This window comes from Pocillopora verrucosa, chromosome 5 (genome assembly GCF_036669915.1).
Source record: "Pocillopora verrucosa isolate sample1 chromosome 5, ASM3666991v2, whole genome shotgun sequence".
NCBI classification, from domain to species: Eukaryota; Metazoa; Cnidaria; class Anthozoa; order Scleractinia; family Pocilloporidae; genus Pocillopora; species Pocillopora verrucosa.
In genome coordinates this window covers 1,480,571-1,500,086 of record NC_089316.1, presented here as the reverse complement: position 1 = coordinate 1,500,086, position 19,516 = coordinate 1,480,571, and the positions used below count along the sequence as shown (strand labels likewise).

The 19,516-nt window shown below is 40.3% G+C and overlaps 2 protein-coding genes across 2 annotated transcripts; one reads left to right on the top strand and one right to left on the bottom strand.

The window, feature by feature from the left end:
- The first annotated feature begins 192 nt into the window (after positions 1 to 192).
- Positions 193 to 8,513, top strand: LOC131783320 (transport and Golgi organization protein 6 homolog). Its single transcript, XM_066167775.1, has 12 exons — positions 193 to 1,504; positions 1,757 to 1,869; positions 2,571 to 2,733; positions 3,610 to 3,677; positions 4,196 to 4,302; positions 4,497 to 4,942; positions 5,117 to 5,355; positions 5,465 to 5,687; positions 6,080 to 6,433; positions 7,177 to 7,415; positions 7,693 to 7,806; positions 8,307 to 8,513. The coding sequence occupies exons 1-12, from the start codon at positions 193 to 195 to the stop codon at positions 8,445 to 8,447; spliced, it is 3,519 nt and encodes a 1,172-aa protein (XP_066023872.1). The 3' UTR covers positions 8,448 to 8,513.
- A 2,056-nt stretch (positions 8,514 to 10,569) lies between these two features.
- On the bottom strand, positions 10,570 to 19,251 carry LOC136281317 (transport and Golgi organization protein 6 homolog). The gene is given in 20 exon segments (XM_066167776.1): positions 10,570 to 11,084; positions 11,582 to 11,695; positions 11,972 to 11,998; positions 12,000 to 12,211; positions 12,952 to 13,305; positions 13,698 to 13,920; positions 14,031 to 14,071; positions 14,074 to 14,268; positions 14,447 to 14,633; positions 14,635 to 14,747; positions 14,750 to 14,830; positions 14,833 to 14,891; positions 15,086 to 15,192; positions 15,756 to 15,779; positions 16,676 to 16,882; positions 17,577 to 17,689; positions 17,943 to 18,266; positions 18,269 to 18,466; positions 18,469 to 18,507; positions 18,510 to 19,251. Coding segments are annotated over 20 exon segments (3,537 nt in total). The 3' UTR covers positions 10,570 to 10,907.
- Positions 19,252 to 19,516: the final 265 nt, after the last annotated feature.

The window sequence follows — 19,516 nt, the reverse complement described above, 5'->3', positions numbered from 1 at the left end:
GAAGTACCACCACTTTTACAGAAGTCAAGACTTTGTCACTGAAAAGAAGAGTACTATACCGCTGTCAATCAATTTCTAGAATAGCTGTTTAAAGCTTGTAACGCAACGCTTTAGCTAACGATAGTGTTGCGTGACAAGTCTGCCACTATTCTATGAATGGGCTTACACGACAGACCAACTGAAACTTTCAAAATGGCGACAGTAGCGGAAGCCCTTTCGTATCTACGAACTTTAACCTCGAATTCACCCAACACTCCACCAGCAGAAAAGAAGAAAGACTTTGACGAGCTTCTTGTTTTTAATATGCAGCGTTTAAGGGAAAATCTCTGCGAGAAAGGGGCATTTCCAGAGATAGAGCGCCGATTACAAATTCAAACAATTGCGCACGTGAGAGAACTGGAAAAATCTGATCACACATTCGATGGAAATAAAGATGCTGTTGAGAAACTTCATGCAGATAAAGAGAGTCAAGAAAAGGAATTCAAAGCTTGTATTCGGTGGATTTTCGTGGAAGCATGTTTAGAACTTGTAAAACTGTTGAAAGAAGCTTTGATCGGCGTTGCAATCGATGGGCAAGCTAGCAGCAAGAAAGATAATCAGAATAGTAGAAAACGGGATAATGAAGTACCACAGTTACCCCCAGATACTCTCGGCGTTACTGATCAAAAGACAGTATTGACAGCTATTCAATTTGTGGTCATATTGGGAATTTGTCCAAATCTGTTATCTGGTGTGGGTGTGCCTGTTGAGAAGCGATCTGGATTTGCCTCATTACTGAACATTCGTTGTAGCATCAATAATGAAAGGCGCTTGTTTGAATGTATTAATACACTTGTTGACTGCATAGAACAGCCCTCATTGGGTGCATTGATTTTGTCAAGACATTTAGGAGATGTATTGGCTGGACTTTTGCAGCTCTGTTATGCGCCAGTTGCCGCTGACTCCAATAACAAGAAAGGCTCAACTGCTTCTACAGAGAGGAAAAGTGATATCTCTGATTCTAATACTTCTAAAATTGTACATGGTGAATCTTGTGAGGATCCCAATTCAACTACTGAAAATCCCCATAGCACAATAAAAACTGAATCAAGCGCTGAACCTTCAGTGAGAAGCACCTCTTCTAATAAACTAGATCCAGGTGCTCTCTATGCACTAGAAAAAAATCCCCCAAACAGGAAAGAAAAAAATGATGAACAGTTATTCATTTCCTCGTCTGAAAGGGAAAAATGTAGTCAGGATCTTCAAAGAATTCTAGATCGTGTTTACCAGCCGATGGTTGTCAGAGATCTCCTGATGCTCCAGGGGGGATTGTCAAATGGTAGGAAACAACCTGGGAAAGTTAGTTCCAGGGAAACATCTGGTCATCAAAGAGTGAATCATGGAGGAACACCGGGGCAGACTCCAAGGTGGATGAGAAATATTTGTGGCCAACTTCTTTCTGAAAGGCTCATGAAGCAAAATGGAGTGAAAGCTGTGTTGCATGCCCTTCTTGAAAGATCAGCAGGTACAGCAGCCTCTTATGATGCCAATTGAGCTGGCACAGCTCCTTACATCCCACCTCACCACTCTGTCCTTTGAAAAACTCATTATGATCTGCTTGAAGATCTAATCAGAAAAGTGCAAATAGCCTTTAGTTACAGAAATTCATTACTGTTGAATTTCCTCTTTTCATTTCTCTACTAATTATTATACAATTATAGTTTATATTTAATTCAGAATGTAGTCAAGTTACTTGGCATATCTTGTGGTATTTCAGGTGGGGCTGGCTCTCCTGACTGGAAGAAATGTGATGTCATTTCCAAATTAATAGCAAACTGTCCTAGTCAGGCAGAATCTGTGGAAGAGTATTATAAGTTAGTTTCTCCACAGGTGAGTGGGGTGTTAATAATCTACTTTCCGCAAGCATACTTTCAGCATTACTTTCAGGTTGAATAATAGACAAACTTGGTTAACCTTTTTATATATCCAGACTGATCAAGGATAAAAATCTCCTTATATGTTAAAATTGAAAGATATAAGGAAAGGTTGCAAAATTAGGGGACCCACCAGTGAGGAAACAATAGATTGTTCGCAATGTGTTTGGCTACACTGTAGCAACATGTTGCAAGATGTGATATGGTGTTGAATCAAGTTTGAAAATGGTCAAATCTTTTTTGCAACATTTTTGGTTGTTGCAAAATGTTGCATTCATTTTGCTAGCTCTTTCGTAAAATCTCACAACATGATCCAACGATGTTGCAAGATGTTGTGTAAGTTTGGTCAGGCCTTAAGTGACATGATGTTTAGGGGGTATTTCAAGGTTTAAAATTTACAAGTGTGGGATTTTATTGTTGCATATTTGTTTTGTTGTTGTTTTTATTAGGGGGTGCATGGGAGATATGGGAAGAGATAGGACCAGAGGTGGGATTTTTTTGAGCGGTGAAACCTGGATGATTTATTTAATGGAAAAAATATCAAATTGTCGGCTTTTTATCTCTTATATCTCCAGAATAAGGTTTTGATTACAATCCTAGATTTATTTTTTATAGAATTGACCATGTGAATCTTTGACTGTGTTACCTTTGGAACAGATAATCCAGTTGTTACATGGGCAGAGTGCTGGTGTTGGAAGGCTTTATATAAGGACAGCATCAAGTGTTATAATGGAGATGTTAATTCAGTATCCAGAGCTTGCTCAGAGATATGTCATCTCTCCTATCATTAGACCTTTGGCCCAAACCACTGAGAGGCAAGGTAGTTGTGAAATTTGTTCCTATGCAACTGAAGGGATTTCCACTGTTATGGCGGGGTGGCTCTGATTGAATAAGGAGCTCAACTGTGTGTTCTTTGTTCGGACAAAGGGCTAATGCCTGAAAGATCAGCTTTGAAACTCTTTGCAATGGCCAATTTATGTTATCAACTCAGTTTAGAATACTAATTTACCCTGTTATACTCTCCCATGTAGAGTATACCCCCTTTATTTATATGTGTTCTCATGGTCAGTTATGTTCTGCTTTTGCCACTTTGGGTTGCACCTTGTGCCATGCACTGTGAATTTTTCACAACTTATCAGGATCTGTTGTCCCCACTTTTGACTGCATCTTGGGCTTTACAGACCTCCTTCTCAGGCATTGTTAGAGAAGTCATCACCCTCCATCATTTCTCTTTTCAAGGTGTATAGCAAGCTAATGGTTAGCATGCTGGAAATTCTTTTCTGGAATGAAAGGTCGGGGGAATGCCTTGCTCAGGTCCTTTAGTTGGGTTCTTGAGTATCTATTACAAAGAGACAAAACTAACACTGAAACTGGAAAAGTGCTTTTCTCTAACCAGGGGTAAAACTGGGTGCTGCTGAACTTCTAGGCAGCGTGTGGGGGGTAGAGGGGAGGGGAAGGGAATGAGGAACAATGACAAATTAGCATGTTAAACCAGGGAAGTAGCAATGTTCCATTATAGGAACCAGTAATTTAAGATGAAGTGTAACAAAAATGGGGTAGAAAGTTCATAACTGGTAACCCTCTCCTCTTATAGAAAGGAATGAAGCAACAATAGTATTTAAAAGGGTAAAGTTGGCCCAGAGACTAGTGGCTTTCAGAATTGTAAAACTAACAAATTCTTAATAATCATTTTTAGGAGGGAGAGCAGGAACTACTGTTGTTGATGAAAACAAAGTGGAGCAATGTGTTGAAGACATTCACAAGGTACATTGAGGTGTCTTTTTGATAGTTTTTGTCTGATTTATCCAGTTTGATACAATTTAGTGCATTAAAAGTAACAAACAGCTTTTCCAATAAAGCCATATGTTGTTAAGGCAAAGTTAAACTTTAGACAACTGATGGCTTCTGGTGTCTGCTGAAGAATGCTAAATTTGATTTCTTGCATTGATTTGGGGGAGAGGCAATTATGAAAATTTTAAGTGAATGGAGTGTGTCACTGAGATTTTCAAACTCTGACTGTGGCATATTGACCTCATAGAGCCACATCTGGCATATGTGGACTGAATATTATGAATTAAACAGACATAGACCAATTTTGGGTCTGGAATCAAGGAGGAATCAAGACCTAAAGAAACAGTTGCCTGTTCAGAACGAATGAGGTAGTGTGCTATATGGGCAAAAGGAAAAAGTGGTCACATTACTTAACAGTGGCTGTTGAGAAGTTACAGCTCTGCTGTGAGGTCAGGACTTACATGTTTCTAATCAATAATTTTCTTTTGTAGGTATTTGTTTCTGGGTCACCCAAAAGTGCCATAAAAGTTTTGTTGCCAATTGTTCATCCAGTATTTGAGCTCTTCTGTTTCACTAGAAAGGGAGTGTCTCATTTAAGGTGAGCATTTGTGTTGGCTGAAAATGGTGGCAATTTGTAGAAATCATGGCCTTAGGAAGTAAGAACTGTAATATTTCACAAGTGACTTTAGGAAACAATAGTGGATCTCTATCATTATGTTACATTGCTCACATTAGGTTATTATGCTGGTATTGTGACACGATTGATTTCATTATTGTTTTGTTAATTTTTAGGTCTGCTCTCCAAGAAATTCTTGTTCATGTACTAAAGCAAGTTGAGCCATGTCAAGTACTCCATCTTCTTTATACCCTGGCTTTCAAGATGAATCCTTCAGATAATTTGTCATTATCAAAATCTTCTGCACACAGCAATGGAGCCAAAAAAGATGAAAAAGAAGTAATTGTCATTCCTCTTATGGATGAGAATTTTGTGTTTGCATATGGAGATGAAGGTGGAGCTTTAATCAGATATCAAAGTGCTGATGAGCAGTGCAATGCAGAGAGTATCTTGAGAGATTTACAAGGAAATGACTTGAGTGGCAGTGAAGTCCAAGCCCAATGCATTGTGGAACTTCTGAGGGGTCTAAATAAGGATGCTATTGCTGGAGACTTCTTTATTTACTTGACGCAGGAGTTAACAAAAATCATATCAGACTTCTCGGAAGAGATTGAGTACAAAGGTAAAGTATCTATTGTGTCCACTCATTTTTGGGGTCTATGTTTTCATGCAGTTTTTTAAAATTTTTTATTGAGTCTGCGTAATCACTTTTAATAATTTAAGTCGCAAATCAAAGTTCTTGAATATGAAACATTTTATTTTTACTTACAGTTAACTGTTTTTTTTCTTTGTTCAGATGTACAACATAACCTTTTGATCCTTCATCTTGTTGCGCTTATGTGCGAAAAGCTTGGACCTTCCATTCTGACAGACACTCCCCAGATGTTGGCCTTCATAGAGTCAACACTGATACGCGCCTGTGCCATCATCCATGCAGATGAGCAGGGACTGGGACTGGCATTTGTCACTGAGACTCTAACCATGGCCCTTGGAATGTTGTCGGCAGTGCTGAGTGGAGAAGGAGGAGGACTGGAGGTGAGGTGTAGAATTTGATATTTGATCGGTTTATACTCAAACGGGCAATTTTCAAGCGGCTGTTTCAGATAATAGAGCAAGTGATAGTCATGCATTGAATTTATTTCAGATGAAAAAGGAACATCGTCCCCTTGTTCAAAATCTTTTGCCCTTACTTGAAACACTTGCTGAGCAACACTCTTCGGTAGAGGTTCGAGATATGGCGAGTGATCTGCGCATTGCCATAGCGACACACGGAGCTGTGTGGAGCCACAAAATGGAGGCTGCAACGATGAATTTTGGGAAGCAAACCGATGCTGTTAGGATAAATTCTGAATCTACAGCCGTCAAAGGTATGTGCCACACGTGGTCCGAAATTGATTCAACTTCTTAGCTTTTTTCAATCTGGGACATTCATTAAAGCAGCAAACGTATTGTACTTAATGTGGCACGATTCCTGCAGAAAGCTGTGGAAGGCCGAAGCATTTTGTCACTCTCGAAAAAGTGAATGAGGGATTGAGGTTTCACGAGTGAGAGAAGAGCACTTCACTAGCGCCTTACATGGATCAAGGGACAGGCTGGACTTTTTATTACTATGAATCATCACTTTCTCCATAGACAGGGAGGAAGCACCCACCTCCAAGAGCCAACTCTCCCCCCCCTCCCCTCCGTTAGTGGGCCATGCCCTCAATGGTATACTTGTTCTTTTTTTCATTGCGTGTGTTTTTCATCTCATTTCCTTTAGAAAACGCAAACACTGAAGAAAAAGACAAATTCGACGAAGCCTTCTCTCAGGTCTGTGATCCTTTGATTCCCGTCCGCGGTCATGGTCTGTTGCAATTAGCTTCCCTCCTACGCCAAAGGAACACCAAAGCTGTTCAGGCCACAGACACGTTACTGAAGATCTTCTTGGAACAATTATCTCACGACGACTCTTACATTTACCTGGCTGCCATTCAGGGGCTTGTCTCTTTGGCTGATGTTAAGGCAGATACGGTCATGCCACAACTCGCTCGCGAGTTTGTTGCTTGTAGGAAAGACGCTGGGATTACCGCTGGCTCTACAAAGGAGGCGAATGACAAGGGGTACTATAAACCAGGTGACATAACTAAGTTGTGTTTGATATCTCGATTATCACATGTTAGAGCATGAACTTGTTGTTCTTAAAGAATTTTTGATACCACATTGGCGCGCGTGCCAGTCAACGAGAGAGTGAGCAAAGTTGTATGAAACTTTCCTGGGCATTTATTTTATAGGGAGTCGGGGGTGTCCTTGAAAGTGGTATCATCACGTCAAATACTAATGGTTTCTGAGTGGTTGGGATTTGATTGCCTTTTACACGTTTCCTATCACATAGCACATACACACACTCTCCACAAATCACGGGTCGCGCATAATGCCTTAACATGTATTTCTCTAATACTAACCGTAACGCTTCCGAACTTGACGAATATTTATCAGTCCCGAACCATTATATGGCTTACCTCACCAAAAAGTTCACCGTGCCTTAGTTGGTAGAGCAACTGGCCGCGAAATCGAGAAGTCTGGGTTTGATTCCTCTTGGAAAATCAAATTAACCCTTTAACTCCCTGATCAAATTTGTCATTCTCCTTACTGCCAACCATACAATTCTTATAATGTTAGTTCAGAGAATGTAGTATTGGATCAACTAATTATCCCCAAATTGATATTTTTCTTTATTCTCCTCACTCGTCTTGATGATATTGTATTGACATTGTAAGGAGAAATTCTTTCTTAGTCACTCATGGGAGTTAAGGGGGTTAACAGCTCGCGACTGATGTTCAAAATTCGTTTTTGTATGTTTATTTATTTGCTTTTCAGTTTCATGTGGAGCAAACCGATCTACCAGGTCTCCTGAATTAAGAATGAAAATCGGAGAAGCATTGGTAAAAGCCACAAGAATCTGCGGTGAACTGGTGCCCAAATATTCCCAGCATCTATTGCCAGCCTTGTTGACAGGTGTCAAAGACCCTGAGCCCTTGGTGCGGGCCAGCAGTCTGTCTAATCTTGGTGAAGTGTGTCAGTTGTTGAGGTTCTCTCTGGGTCCTGTCGTGAACGAGGTTGGTGCGATGAGAATCTGAAATATCATGATTGAGTGTGTTAGATTCCCCGGAACGGTGGCTGGAAAAGTATCTTACTTCATCGTGCATTAAAGCTCTCTTCAAAAGGCGCTCCAAAAGCCACATACCCAACGCTCCTTAGCGATTTAAATAGTTTGTAGCAAAAAAAAAAAATGATAAAAAGCACAAGAAACGTAGATGTGTGATAGATAAGATAAAAGATGATTAGGGAAAATCGAAAAATTAAATTCACACGTTTCTCTTTATTTTTCTTTAGATTTTCAGTTGTGTATCTGCTGTACTAAAGACAGACAAGTCGGCCGAAGTCAGACGCGCCACAGTCTTTGTCCTAACTTTACTACTTAGAGGACTGGGGAAGAGTATTATGGAGGTAGGGAGAGTAACTAATGTGGTTAAGTGAAATAATAAAGAAATAAAAAGAATCCGACAAATGCTAATGTGTCACAGCTTGCCCAGCAGTCCATTCCGGTTCCTTTCAGCTTTTCAGGAAGTCGCGCGAGGGCTCACAACGAAAGCGAAGAGAAGGGGCAGAGGACTAACACAAGGGGGCATACGCTGAGACATTAGAAACGAAAGACTCGCGGATGTTTAGAGTTTTTTTTTTTCCTTTGTCTCTTTAGACGGGTCTGTTGTGTGTACCTTTTAGTTGACATTGGTAAAACAGTAGCGTTCCAGGTGGTTGTTGGATTTCAAAGAGCAGCGGAAGTCTTGCATTTTACTTCACTATGCCATTCACTTCAGAAAAACGTCAGTGCATAAGATCCCCACTGTTTGATCAAGATGTGTGGCTCACAAAGAAACTGGCAGAGAGCAATATATTTTTGAATTTATTCCTCTCTTTTATTTTTTTTTGTTTTACGTCATTTTTAGGTTCTAAGCTCGACTCTGAGGGAAATCTACCAATTGTTGAAGGTAGTGGAGTCAACAGATCCCGATGACATGACTCGACTTCATGCGCAAACTGCTCTTGATGAACTGAATAACATAACGAGAGAATATTTGTTTTCCTGAACCTTCCTTTACAAAACGTATTCAAGTGTTACCTTGATACAATCAAGCTACAAAGTCATTTTAAAGTCAACAAAAATATTTTATTTACGAAACACATCGATAGATATAAAGATAATGAGATGCTTTATCTTGAGAAAAAAAATTGTGTCTGTCGTAACCCGTACAAAAGATGACCACGGTGGTAATGCGCAGACCGGTGGATGGACCTTGGGTAGAAGAGCCGAGAGTGATAATGAGTGGGGGTTCTCATGTTGTGTTCTTGAGCAAGACATAACTCTAACAAATCCTCTCGTCAACGTGGTTACCAGAGAGCCGTCTGCCCTCAGTTTTCTTCATTTCCTGGTTGTAAGTGGCGAAGATGTGTCGGCTTAAAAATTTGGCAATATTTAATAAATTTTCTTAAATTTTCGTAATTCGCATCGGCAGCCATTGAGGAATATTTTAACTCCCTCTTGTACCTTGAGTCAGGTGGGGAAGGTACACGAGCCTATGCTGCCTCACTTCATTTCGATTTGCGTAACATGAAGCGACTAGGAGTTATGCTCTCCCCCTGGATGCTCTTACTGCGCAAGTTACTTTCCCCCACCCTCTCTCTCAGCAATTGGTTAACCAGTACCCCCCCTGACAATGAACCAGTACCCATTTTAACTCTTGGGTGGAGAGAGGTACTCTGATTATTTTTTTTTTTTTTTGCTCTTGAACAGCTCCCAATACTCCCCCCGCCTCCCCCTCCCTATCATTTTAACAGGTTTTCCTGAATCTTCACTGGTTCATATATATATCCTTGGGCGCAGAGAGCCAGAGCTGATTAAGGCCCGACCCCAGTCCACCTCCAATCTTCATCGCTGAAAGTTCACATCTGCCCTTGGTGGATCAATTGTACCAACTCCTTTTAAATGAACAACAACAAAAAATAAAGAAGGACAAGACTTAAAGTTTTAATCTCTTCCTGGGCTCAAGAACAGGTTTTGCCTCCCTTTTTTAACAAGATGATCAAAAAGCTGACATAGAGAATGACTTACTGTGCCAGGAGCTTAAGCCGGGCTCCTGGCTGTGCTTAAGAATCCAACGGGGAGTTTGTTATGTCTGGTAAACAAGGGAAATAAAACTGTCTTGTGGTTGGCATATGGAGACCCTTATCCTTTGAGATTTCCTCTAAATGATTGACAAATTTGTTCACTTCCCAGTGAAATGATAATTTATATAGCGTCAACCCCACTGAACCTTAAAAATTAAATTGGATGTAAGCATTGCTCAAGACATCGTTTACTTTACTTCTATGACGTATCGCGGTTTGTTTGGTCTCGCTAAGAGGATGATTACACGAGCTAAGACTGAATGAAGATATTAAAAGATGAGACAATAATAACAATGAACTGACACCATCATCAACTGAACATAATCGAGTTTGCAAATCTCCCCGTTGGATTCTTAAGCACAGCCAGGAGCCCGGCTTAAGCTCCTGGCACAGTAAGTCATTCTCTATGTCAGCTTTTTGATCATCTTGTTAAAAAAGGGGAGGCAAAACCTGTTCTTGAGCCCAGGAAGAGATTAAAACTTTAAGTCTTGTCCTTCTTCTTTATTTTTTGTTGTTGTTCATTTTAAAAGGAGTTGGTACAATTGATCCACCAAGGGCAGATGTGAACTTTCAGCGATGAAGATTGGAGGTGGACTGGGGTCGGGCCTTAATCAGCTCTGGCTCTCTGCGCCCAAGGATATATATATGAACCAGTGAAGATTCAGGAAAACCTGTTAAAAATGATAGGGAGGGGGAGGCGGGGGGAGTATTGGGAGCTGTTCAAGAGCAAAAAAAAAAAAAAAATAATCAGAGTACCTCTCTCCACCCAAGAGTTAAAATGGGTACTGGTTCATTGTCAGGGGGGTACTGGTTAACCAATTGCTGAGAGAGAGGGGGGGGAAAGTAACTTGCGCAGTAAGAGCATCCAGGGGGAGAGCATAACTCCTAGTCGCTTCATGTTACGCAAATCGAAATGAAGTGAGGCAGCATAGGCTCGTGTACCTTCCCCACCTGACTCAAGGTACAAGAGGGAGTTAAAATATTCCTCAATGGCTGCCGATGCGAATTACGAAAATTTAAGAAAATTTTATTAAATATTGCCAAATTTTTAAGCCGACACATCTTCGCCACTTACAACCAGGAAATGAAGAAAACTGAGGGCAGACGGCTCTCTGGTAACCACGTTGACGAGAGGATTTGTTAGAGTTATGTCTTGCTCAAGAACACAACATGAGAACCCCCACTCATTATCACTCTCGGCTCTTCTACCCAAGGTCCATCCACCGGTCTGCGCATTACCACCGTGGTCATCTTTTGTACGGGTTACGACAGACACATTTTTTTCTCAAGATAAAGCATCTCATTATCTTTATATCTATCGATGTGTTTCGTAAATAAAATAATTTTTGTTGACTTTAAAATGACTTTGTAGCTTGATTGTATCAAGGTAACACTTGAATACGTTTTGTAAAGGAAGGTTCAGGAAACAAATATTCTCTCGTTATGTTATTCAGTTCATCAAGAGCAGTTTGCGCATGAAGTCGAGTCATGTCATCGGGATCTGTTGACTCCACTACCTTCAACAATTGGTAGATTTCCCTCAGAGTCGAGCTTAGAACCTAAAAATGACGTAAAACAAAAAAAATAAAAGAGAGGAATAAATTCAAAATATATGCTCTCTGCCAGTTTCTTTGTGAGCCACACACATCTGATCAAACAGTGGGGATCTTATGCACTGACGTTTTTCTGAAGTGAATGGCATAGTGAAGTAAAATGCAAGACTTCCGCTGCTCTTTGAAATCCAACAACCACCTGGAACGCTACTGTTTTACCAATGTCAACTAAAAGGTACACACAACAGACCCGTCTAAAGAGACAAAGGAAAAAAAAAACTCTAAACATCCGCGAGTCTTTCGTTTCTAATGTCTCAGCGTATGCCCCCTTGTGTTAGTCCTCTGCCCCTTCTCTTCGCTTTCGTTGTGAGCCCTCGCGCGACTTCCTGAAAAGCTGAAAGGAACCGGAATGGACTGCTGGGCAAGCTGTGACACATTAGCATTTGTCGGATTCTTTTTATTTCTTTATTATTTCACTTAACCACATTAGTTACTCTCCCTACCTCCATAATACTCTTCCCCAGTCCTCTAAGTAGTAAAGTTAGGACAAAGACTGTGGCGCGTCTGACTTCGGCCGACTTGTCTGTCTTTAGTACAGCAGATACACAACTGAAAATCTAAAGAAAAATAAAGAGAAACGTGTGAATTTAATTTTTCGATTTTCCCTAATCATCTTTTATCTTATCTATCACACATCTACGTTTCTTGTGCTTTTTATCATTTTTTTTTTTGCTACAAACTATTTAAATCGCTAAGGAGCGTTGGGTATGTGGCTTTTGGAGCGCCTTTTGAAGAGAGCTTTAATGCACGATGAAGTAAGATACTTTTCCAGCCACCGTTCCGGGGAATCTAACACACTCAATCATGATATTTCAGATTCTCATCGCACCAACCTCGTTCACGACAGGACCCAGAGAGAAACCTCAACAACTGACACACTTCACCAAGATTAGACAGACTGCTGGCCCGCACCAAGGGCTCAGGGTCTTTGACACCTGTCAACAAGGCTGGCAATAGATGCTGGGAATATTTGGGCACCAGTTCACCGCAGATTCTTGTGGCTTTTACCAATGCTTCTCCGATTTTCATTCTTAATTCAGGAGACCTGGTAGATCGGTTTGCTCCACATGAAACTGAAAAGCAAATAAATAAACATACAAAAACGAATTTTGAACATCAGTCGCGAGCTGTTAACCCCCTAACTCCCATGAGTGACTAAGAAAGAATTTCTCCTTACAATGTCAATACAATATCATCAAGACGAGTGAGGAGAATAAAGAAAAATATCAATTTGGGGATAATTAGTTGATCCAATACTACATTCTCTGAACTAACATTATAAGAATTGTATGGTTGGCAGTAAGGAGAATGACAAATTTGATCAGGGAGTTAAAGGGTTAATTTGATTTTCCAAGAGGAATCAAACCCAGACTTCTCGATTTCGCGGCCAGTTGCTCTACCAACTAAGGCACGGTGAACTTTTTGGTGAGGTAAGCCATATAATGGTTCGGGACTGATAAATATTCGTCAAGTTCGGAAGCGTTACGGTTAGTATTAGAGAAATACATGTTAAGGCATTATGCGCGACCCGTGATTTGTGGAGAGTGTGTGTATGTGCTATGTGATAGGAAACGTGTAAAAGGCAATCAAATCCCAACCTCAGAAACCATTAGTATTTGACGTGATGATACCACTTTCAAGGACACCCCCGACTCCCTATAAAATAAATGCCCAGGAAAGTTTCATACAACTTTGCTCACTCTCTCGTTGACTGGCACGCGCGCCAATGTGGTATCAAAAATTCTTTAAGAACAACAAGTTCATGCTCTAACATGTGATAATCGAGATATCAAACACAACTTAGTTATGTCACCTGGTTTATAGTACCCCTTGTCATTCGCCTCCTTTGTAGAGCCAGCGGTAATCCCAGCGTCTTTCCTACAAGCAACAAACTCGCGAGCGAGTTGTGGCATGACCGTATCTGCCTTAACATCAGCCAAAGAGACAAGCCCCTGAATGGCAGCCAGGTAAATGTAAGAGTCGTCGTGAGATAATTGTTCCAAGAAGATCTTCAGTAACGTGTCTGTGGCCTGAACAGCTTTGGTGTTCCTTTGGCGTAGGAGGGAAGCTAATTGCAACAGACCATGACCGCGGACGGGAATCAAAGGATCACAGACCTGAGAGAAGGCTTCGTCGAATTTGTCTTTTTCTTCAGTGTTTGCGTTTTCTAAAGGAAATGAGATGAAAAACACACGCAATGAAAAAAAGAACAAGTATACCATTGAGGGCATGGCCCACTAACGGAGGGGAGGGGGGGGAGAGTTGGCTCTTGGAGGTGGGTGCTTCCTCCCTGTCTATGGAGAAAGTGATGATTCATAGTAATAAAAAGTCCAGCCTGTCCCTTGATCCATGTAAGGCGCTAGTGAAGTGCTCTTCTCTCACTCGTGAAACCTCAATCCCTCATTCACTTTTTCGAGAGTGACAAAATGCTTCGGCCTTCCACAGCTTTCTGCAGGAATCGTGCCACATTAAGTACAATACGTTTGCTGCTTTAATGAATGTCCCAGATTGAAAAAAGCTAAGAAGTTGAATCAATTTCGGACCACGTGTGGCACATACCTTTGACGGCTGTAGATTCAGAATTTATCCTAACAGCATCGGTTTGCTTCCCAAAATTCATCGTTGCAGCCTCCATTTTGTGGCTCCACACAGCTCCGTGTGTCGCTATGGCAATGCGCAGATCACTCGCCATATCTCGAACCTCTACCGAAGAGTGTTGCTCAGCAAGTGTTTCAAGTAAGGGCAAAAGATTTTGAACAAGGGGACGATGTTCCTTTTTCATCTGAAATAAATTCAATGCATGACTATCACTTGCTCTATTATCTGAAACAGCCGCTTGAAAATTGCCCGTTTGAGTATAAACCAGATCAAATATCAAATTCTACACCTCACCTCCAGTCCTCCTCCTTCTCCACTCAGCACTGCCGACAACATCCAAGGGCCATGGTTAGAGTCTCAGTGACAAATGCCAGTCCCAGTTTCTGCTCATCTGCATGGATGATGGCACAGGCGCGTATCAGTGTTGACTCTATGAAGGCCAACATCTGGGGAGTGTCTGTCAGAATGGAAGGTCCAAGCTTTTCGCACATAAGCGCAACAAGATGAAGGATCAAAAGATTATGTTGTACATCTGAACAAAGAAAAAAAAAAAAAACAGTTAACTGTAAGTAAAAATAAAATGTTTCTATTCAAGAACTTTGATTGCGACTTAAATTATTAAAAGTGATTACACAGACTCAATAAAAAAATTTAAAAAAAATGCATGAAAACATAGATCCCAAAAATAAGTGACACAATAGATACTTTACCTTTGTACTCAATCTCTTCCGAGAAGTCTGATATGATTTTTGTTAACTCCTGCGTCAAGTAAATAAAGAAGTCTCCAGCAACAGCATCCTTATTTAGACCCCTCAGAAGTTCCACAATGCATTGGGCTTGGACTTCACTGCCACTCAAGTCATTTCCTTGTAAATCTCTCAAGATACTCTCTGCATTGCAACTGCTCATCAGCACTTTGATATCTGATTAAAGCTCCACCTTCATCTCCATATGCAAACACAAAATTCTCATCCATAAGAGGAATGAAAATTACTTCTTTTTCATCTTTTTGGCTCCATTGCTGTGTGCAGAAGATTTTGATAATGACAAATTATCTGAAGGATTCATCTTGAAAGCCAGGGTATAAAGAAGTGGAGTACTTGACATGGCTCAGCTTGCTTTAGTACATGAACAAGAATTTCTTGGAGAGCAGACCTAAAAATTAACAAAACAATAATGAAATCAATCGTGTCACAATACCAGCATAATAACCTAATGTGAGCAATGTAACATAATGATAGAGATCCACTATTGTTTCCTAAAGTCACTTGTGAAATATTACAGTTCTTACTTCCTAAGGCCATGATTTCTACAAATTGCCACCATTTTCAGCCAACACAAATGCTCACCTTAAATGAGACACTCCCTTTCTAGTGAAACAGAAGAGCTCAAATACTGGATGAACAATTGGCAACAAAACTTTTATGGCACTTTTGGGTGACCCAGAAACAAATACCTACAAAAGAAAATTATTGATTAGAAACATGTAAGTCCTGACCTCACAGCAGAGCTGTAACTTCTCAACAGCAACTTTTCAGTACTGTAACAATTCTTCCTTTTGCCTTAATGGCACACTACCTCATTCGTTCTGAACAGGCAACTGTTGTAAAGCTGGGTATGTTTTTTTAGGTCTTGATTCCTCCTTGATTCCAGACCCAAAATTGGTCTGTGTCTGAGGTTCTAGCATTTTTTTTCTACATTTATTTCATATTATTCAGTCCGCTATTCCAGATGTGGCTCTATGAGGTCAATATGCCAGTCAGTGACAGTCAGAGTTTGAAAATCTCAGTGACACACTCCATTCACTTAAAATTTTCATAATTGCCTCTCCCCCAAATCAATGCAAGAAATCAAATTTAGCATTCTTCAGCAGACATCAGAAGCCATCAGTTGTCTAAAGTTCAACTTTGCCTTACAACATATGGCTTTATTAGAAAAGCTGTTTGTTACTTTTAATGTACAAATTGTATCAAACTGGATAAATCAGACAAAAACTGTCAAAAAGACACCTCAATGTACCTTGTGAATGTCTTCAACGCATTGCTCCACTTTTTTTCATCAACAACAGTAGTTCCTGCTCTCCCTCCTAAAAATGATTATTAAGAATTTGTTAGTTTTACAATTCTGAGCCACTAGTCTCTAGGCCAACTTTACCCTTTTAAATATATTGTTGCTTCATTCCTTTATATAAGAGGAGAGGGTTACCAGTTATGAACTTTCTACCCCATTTTTGTCACACTCCATCTTAAATTACTGATTCCTATAATGGAATATTGCTACTTCCCTGGTTAAACATGCTAATTTGTCACTGTTCCCCATTCCCTTCCCCTCCCCTCTACCCCCAGCACACTGCCTTAGTATCAGCTTTCCTGGAAGTTCAGCAGCACCCAGTTTTACCCCTGGTTAGAGAAAAGCACTTTTCCAGTTTCAGTATTAGTTTTGTCTCTTTGTAATAGCTTAGAGATACTCAAGAACCCACTAAAGGACCTGAGCAAGGCATTCCCCCAGACCTTTCACTCCAGAAAAGAATTTCCAGCATGCTAACCATTAGCTTGCTATACACCTTGAAAAGAGAAATGATGGAGGGTGATGACTTCTCTAACAATGCCTGAGAAGGAGGTCTGTAAAGCCCAAGATGCAGTCAAAAGTGGGGACAACAGATCCTGATAAGTTGTGAAAAATTCACAGTGCATGGCACAAGGTGCAACCCAAAGTGGCAAAAGCAGAACATAACTGACCATGAGAACACACATAAATAAAGGGGGTATACTCTACATGGGAGAGTATAACAGGGTAAATTAGTATTTTAAACTGAGTTGATAACATAAATTGGCCATTGCAAAGAGTTTCAAAGCTGATCTTTCAGGCATTAGCCCTTTGTCCGAGCAAAAGAACACACAGTTGAGCTCCTTATTCAATCAGAGCCACCCCACCATAACAGTGGAAATCCCTTCAGTTGCATAGGAACAAATTTCACAACTACCTTGCCTCTCAGTGGTTTGGGCCAAAGGTCTAATGATAGGAGAGATGACATATCTCTGAGCAAGCTCTGGATACTGAATTAACATCTCCATTATAACACTTGATGCTGTCCTTATATAAAGCCTTCCAACACCAGCACTCTGCCCATGTAACAACTGGATTATCTGTTCCAAAGGTAACACAGTCAAAGATTCACATGGTCAATTCTATAAAAAATCAATCTAGGGGATTGTAATCAAAACCTTATTCTAGGAGATATAAGAGATAAAAAGCCGAATTTGATATTTTTTCCATTAAATAAATCATCCAGGTTTCACCGCTCAAAAAAATCCCACCTCTGGTCCTATCTCTTCCCATATCTCCCATGCACCCCCTAATAAAAACAACAACAAAACAAATATGCAACGATAAAATCCCACACTTGTAAATTTTAAACCTTGAAATACCCCCTAAACATCATGTCACTTAAGGCCTGACCAAACTTACACAACATCCAACATCGTTGGATCATGTTGTGAGATTTTACGAAAGAGCTAGCAAAATGAATGCAACATTTTGCAACAACCAAAAATGTTGCAAAAAAATTGACCATTTTCAAACTTGATTCAACACCATATCACATCTTGCAACATGTTGCTACAGTGTAGCCAAACACATTGCGAACAATCTATTGTTTCCCCACTGGTGGGTCCCCTAATTTTGCAACCTTTCCTTATATCTTTCCATTTTAACATATAAGGAGATTTTTATCCTTGATCAGTCTGGGTATATAAAAAGGTTAACCAAGTTTGTCTATTATTCAACCTGAAAGTAATGCTGAAAGTATGCTTGCGAAAGTGGATTTTACACCCCACTCACCTGTGGAGAAACTAACTTATAGTACTCTTCCACAGATTCTGCCTGACTAGGACAGTTTGCTATTATTTGGGCAATGACATCACATTTCTTCCAGTCAGGAGAGCCAGCCCCCCCTGAAATACCACAAGATATGCCAAGTAACTTGACTACATTCTGAATTAAGTATAAAACTATAATTGTATAATAATTAGTAGAGAAAGGAAAAGAGAAAATTCAACAGTAATGAATTTCTGTAAATAAAGGCTATTTGCACTTTTCTGATTAGATCTTCAAGCAGATCATAATGAGTTTTTCAAAGGACAGAGTGGTGAGGTGGGATGTAAGGAGCTGTGCCAGCTCAATTGGCATCATAAGAGGCTGCTGTACCTGCTGATCTTTCAAGAAGGGCATGCAACACAGCTTTCACGCCATTTTGCTTCATGAGCCTTTCAGAAAGAAGTTGGCCACAAATATTTCTCATCCACCTTGGAGTCTGCCCCGGTGTTCCTCCATGATTCACTCTTTGATGACCAGATGATTCCCTGGAACTAACTTCCCCAGGTTGTTTCCTACCATTTGACAATCCCCCCTGGAGCATCAGGAGATCTCTGACAACCATCGGCTGGTAAACACGATCTAGAATTCTTTGAAGATCCTGACTACATTTTTCCCTTTCAGACGAGGTAATGAATAACTGTTCATCATTTTTTTTTTCCTGTTTGGGGGATTTTTTTCTAGTGCATAGAGAGCACCTGGATCTAGTTTATTAGAAGAGGTGCTTTTCACTGAAGGTTCAGCGCTTGATTCAGTTTTTATTGTGCTATGGGGATTTTCAGTAGTTGAATTGGGATCCTCACAAGATTCACCATGTACAATTTTAGAAGTATTAGAATCAGAGATATCACTTTTCTCTCTGTAGAAGCAGTTGAGCCTTTATTGTTATTGGAGTAGCGGCAACTGGCGCATAACAGAGCTGCAAAAGTCCAGCCAATACATCTCCTAAATGTCTTGACAAAATCAATGCACCCAATGAGGGCTGTTCTATGCAGTCAACAAGTGTATTAATACATTCAAACAAGCGCCTTTCATTATTGATGCTACAACGAATGTTCAGTAATGAGGCAAATCCAGATCGCTTCTCAACAGGCACACCCACACCAGATAACAGATTTGGACAAATTCCCAATATGACCACAAATTGAATAGCTGTCAATACTGTCTTTTGATCAGTAACGCCGAGAGTATCTGGGGGTAACTGTGGTACCTCATTATCCCGTTTTCCACTATTCTGATTATCTTCCTTGCCGCTAGCTTGCCCATCGATTGCAACGCCGATCAAAGCTTCTTTCAACAGTTTTACAAGTTCTAAACATGCTTCCACGAAAATCCACCGAATAAAATCTTTGAATTCCTTTTCTCGACTCTCTTTATCTGCATGAAGTTTCTCAACAGCATCTTTATTTCCATCGAATGTGTGATCAGATTTTTCCAGTTCTCTCACGTGCGCAATTGTTTGAATTTGTAATCGGCGCTCTATCTCTGGAAATGCCCCTTTCTCGCAGAGATTTTCCCTTAAACGCTGCATATTAAAAACAAGAAGCTCGTCAAAGTCTTTCTTCTTTTCTGCTGGTGGAGTGTTGGGTGAATTCGAGGTTAAAGTTCGTAGATACGAAAGGGCTTCCGCTACTGTCGCCATTTTGAAAGTTTCAGTTGGTCTGTCGTGTAAGCCATTCATAGAGCAGACTTGTCACGCAACACTATCGTTAGCTAAAGCGTTGCGTTACAAGCTTCAAACAGCTATTCTAGAAATTGATTGACAGCGGTATAGTACTCTTCTTTTCAGTGACAAAGTCTTGACTTCTGTAAAAGTGGTGGTGCTTCTTTTATATATGGGAACAAAGGAGAAAATTTTAAGTAATTTTGGAACAACATTCTCCAAAAACCTTGAGCAGGTCTTCGGT

Coding starts and splice junctions, on each gene's coding strand:
- LOC131783320 (XM_066167775.1), top strand. CDS start 193: ATGGCGACAGTAGCGGAAGCCCTTTCGTATCTACGAACTTTAACCTCG. Junction 1,505..1,756: donor CCTTCTTGAAAGATCAGCAG/GTACAGCAGCCT, acceptor GTGGTATTTCAG/GTGGGGCTGGCTCTCCTGAC. Junction 4,303..4,496: donor AAGGGAGTGTCTCATTTAAG/GTGAGCATTTGT, acceptor GTTAATTTTTAG/GTCTGCTCTCCAAGAAATTC.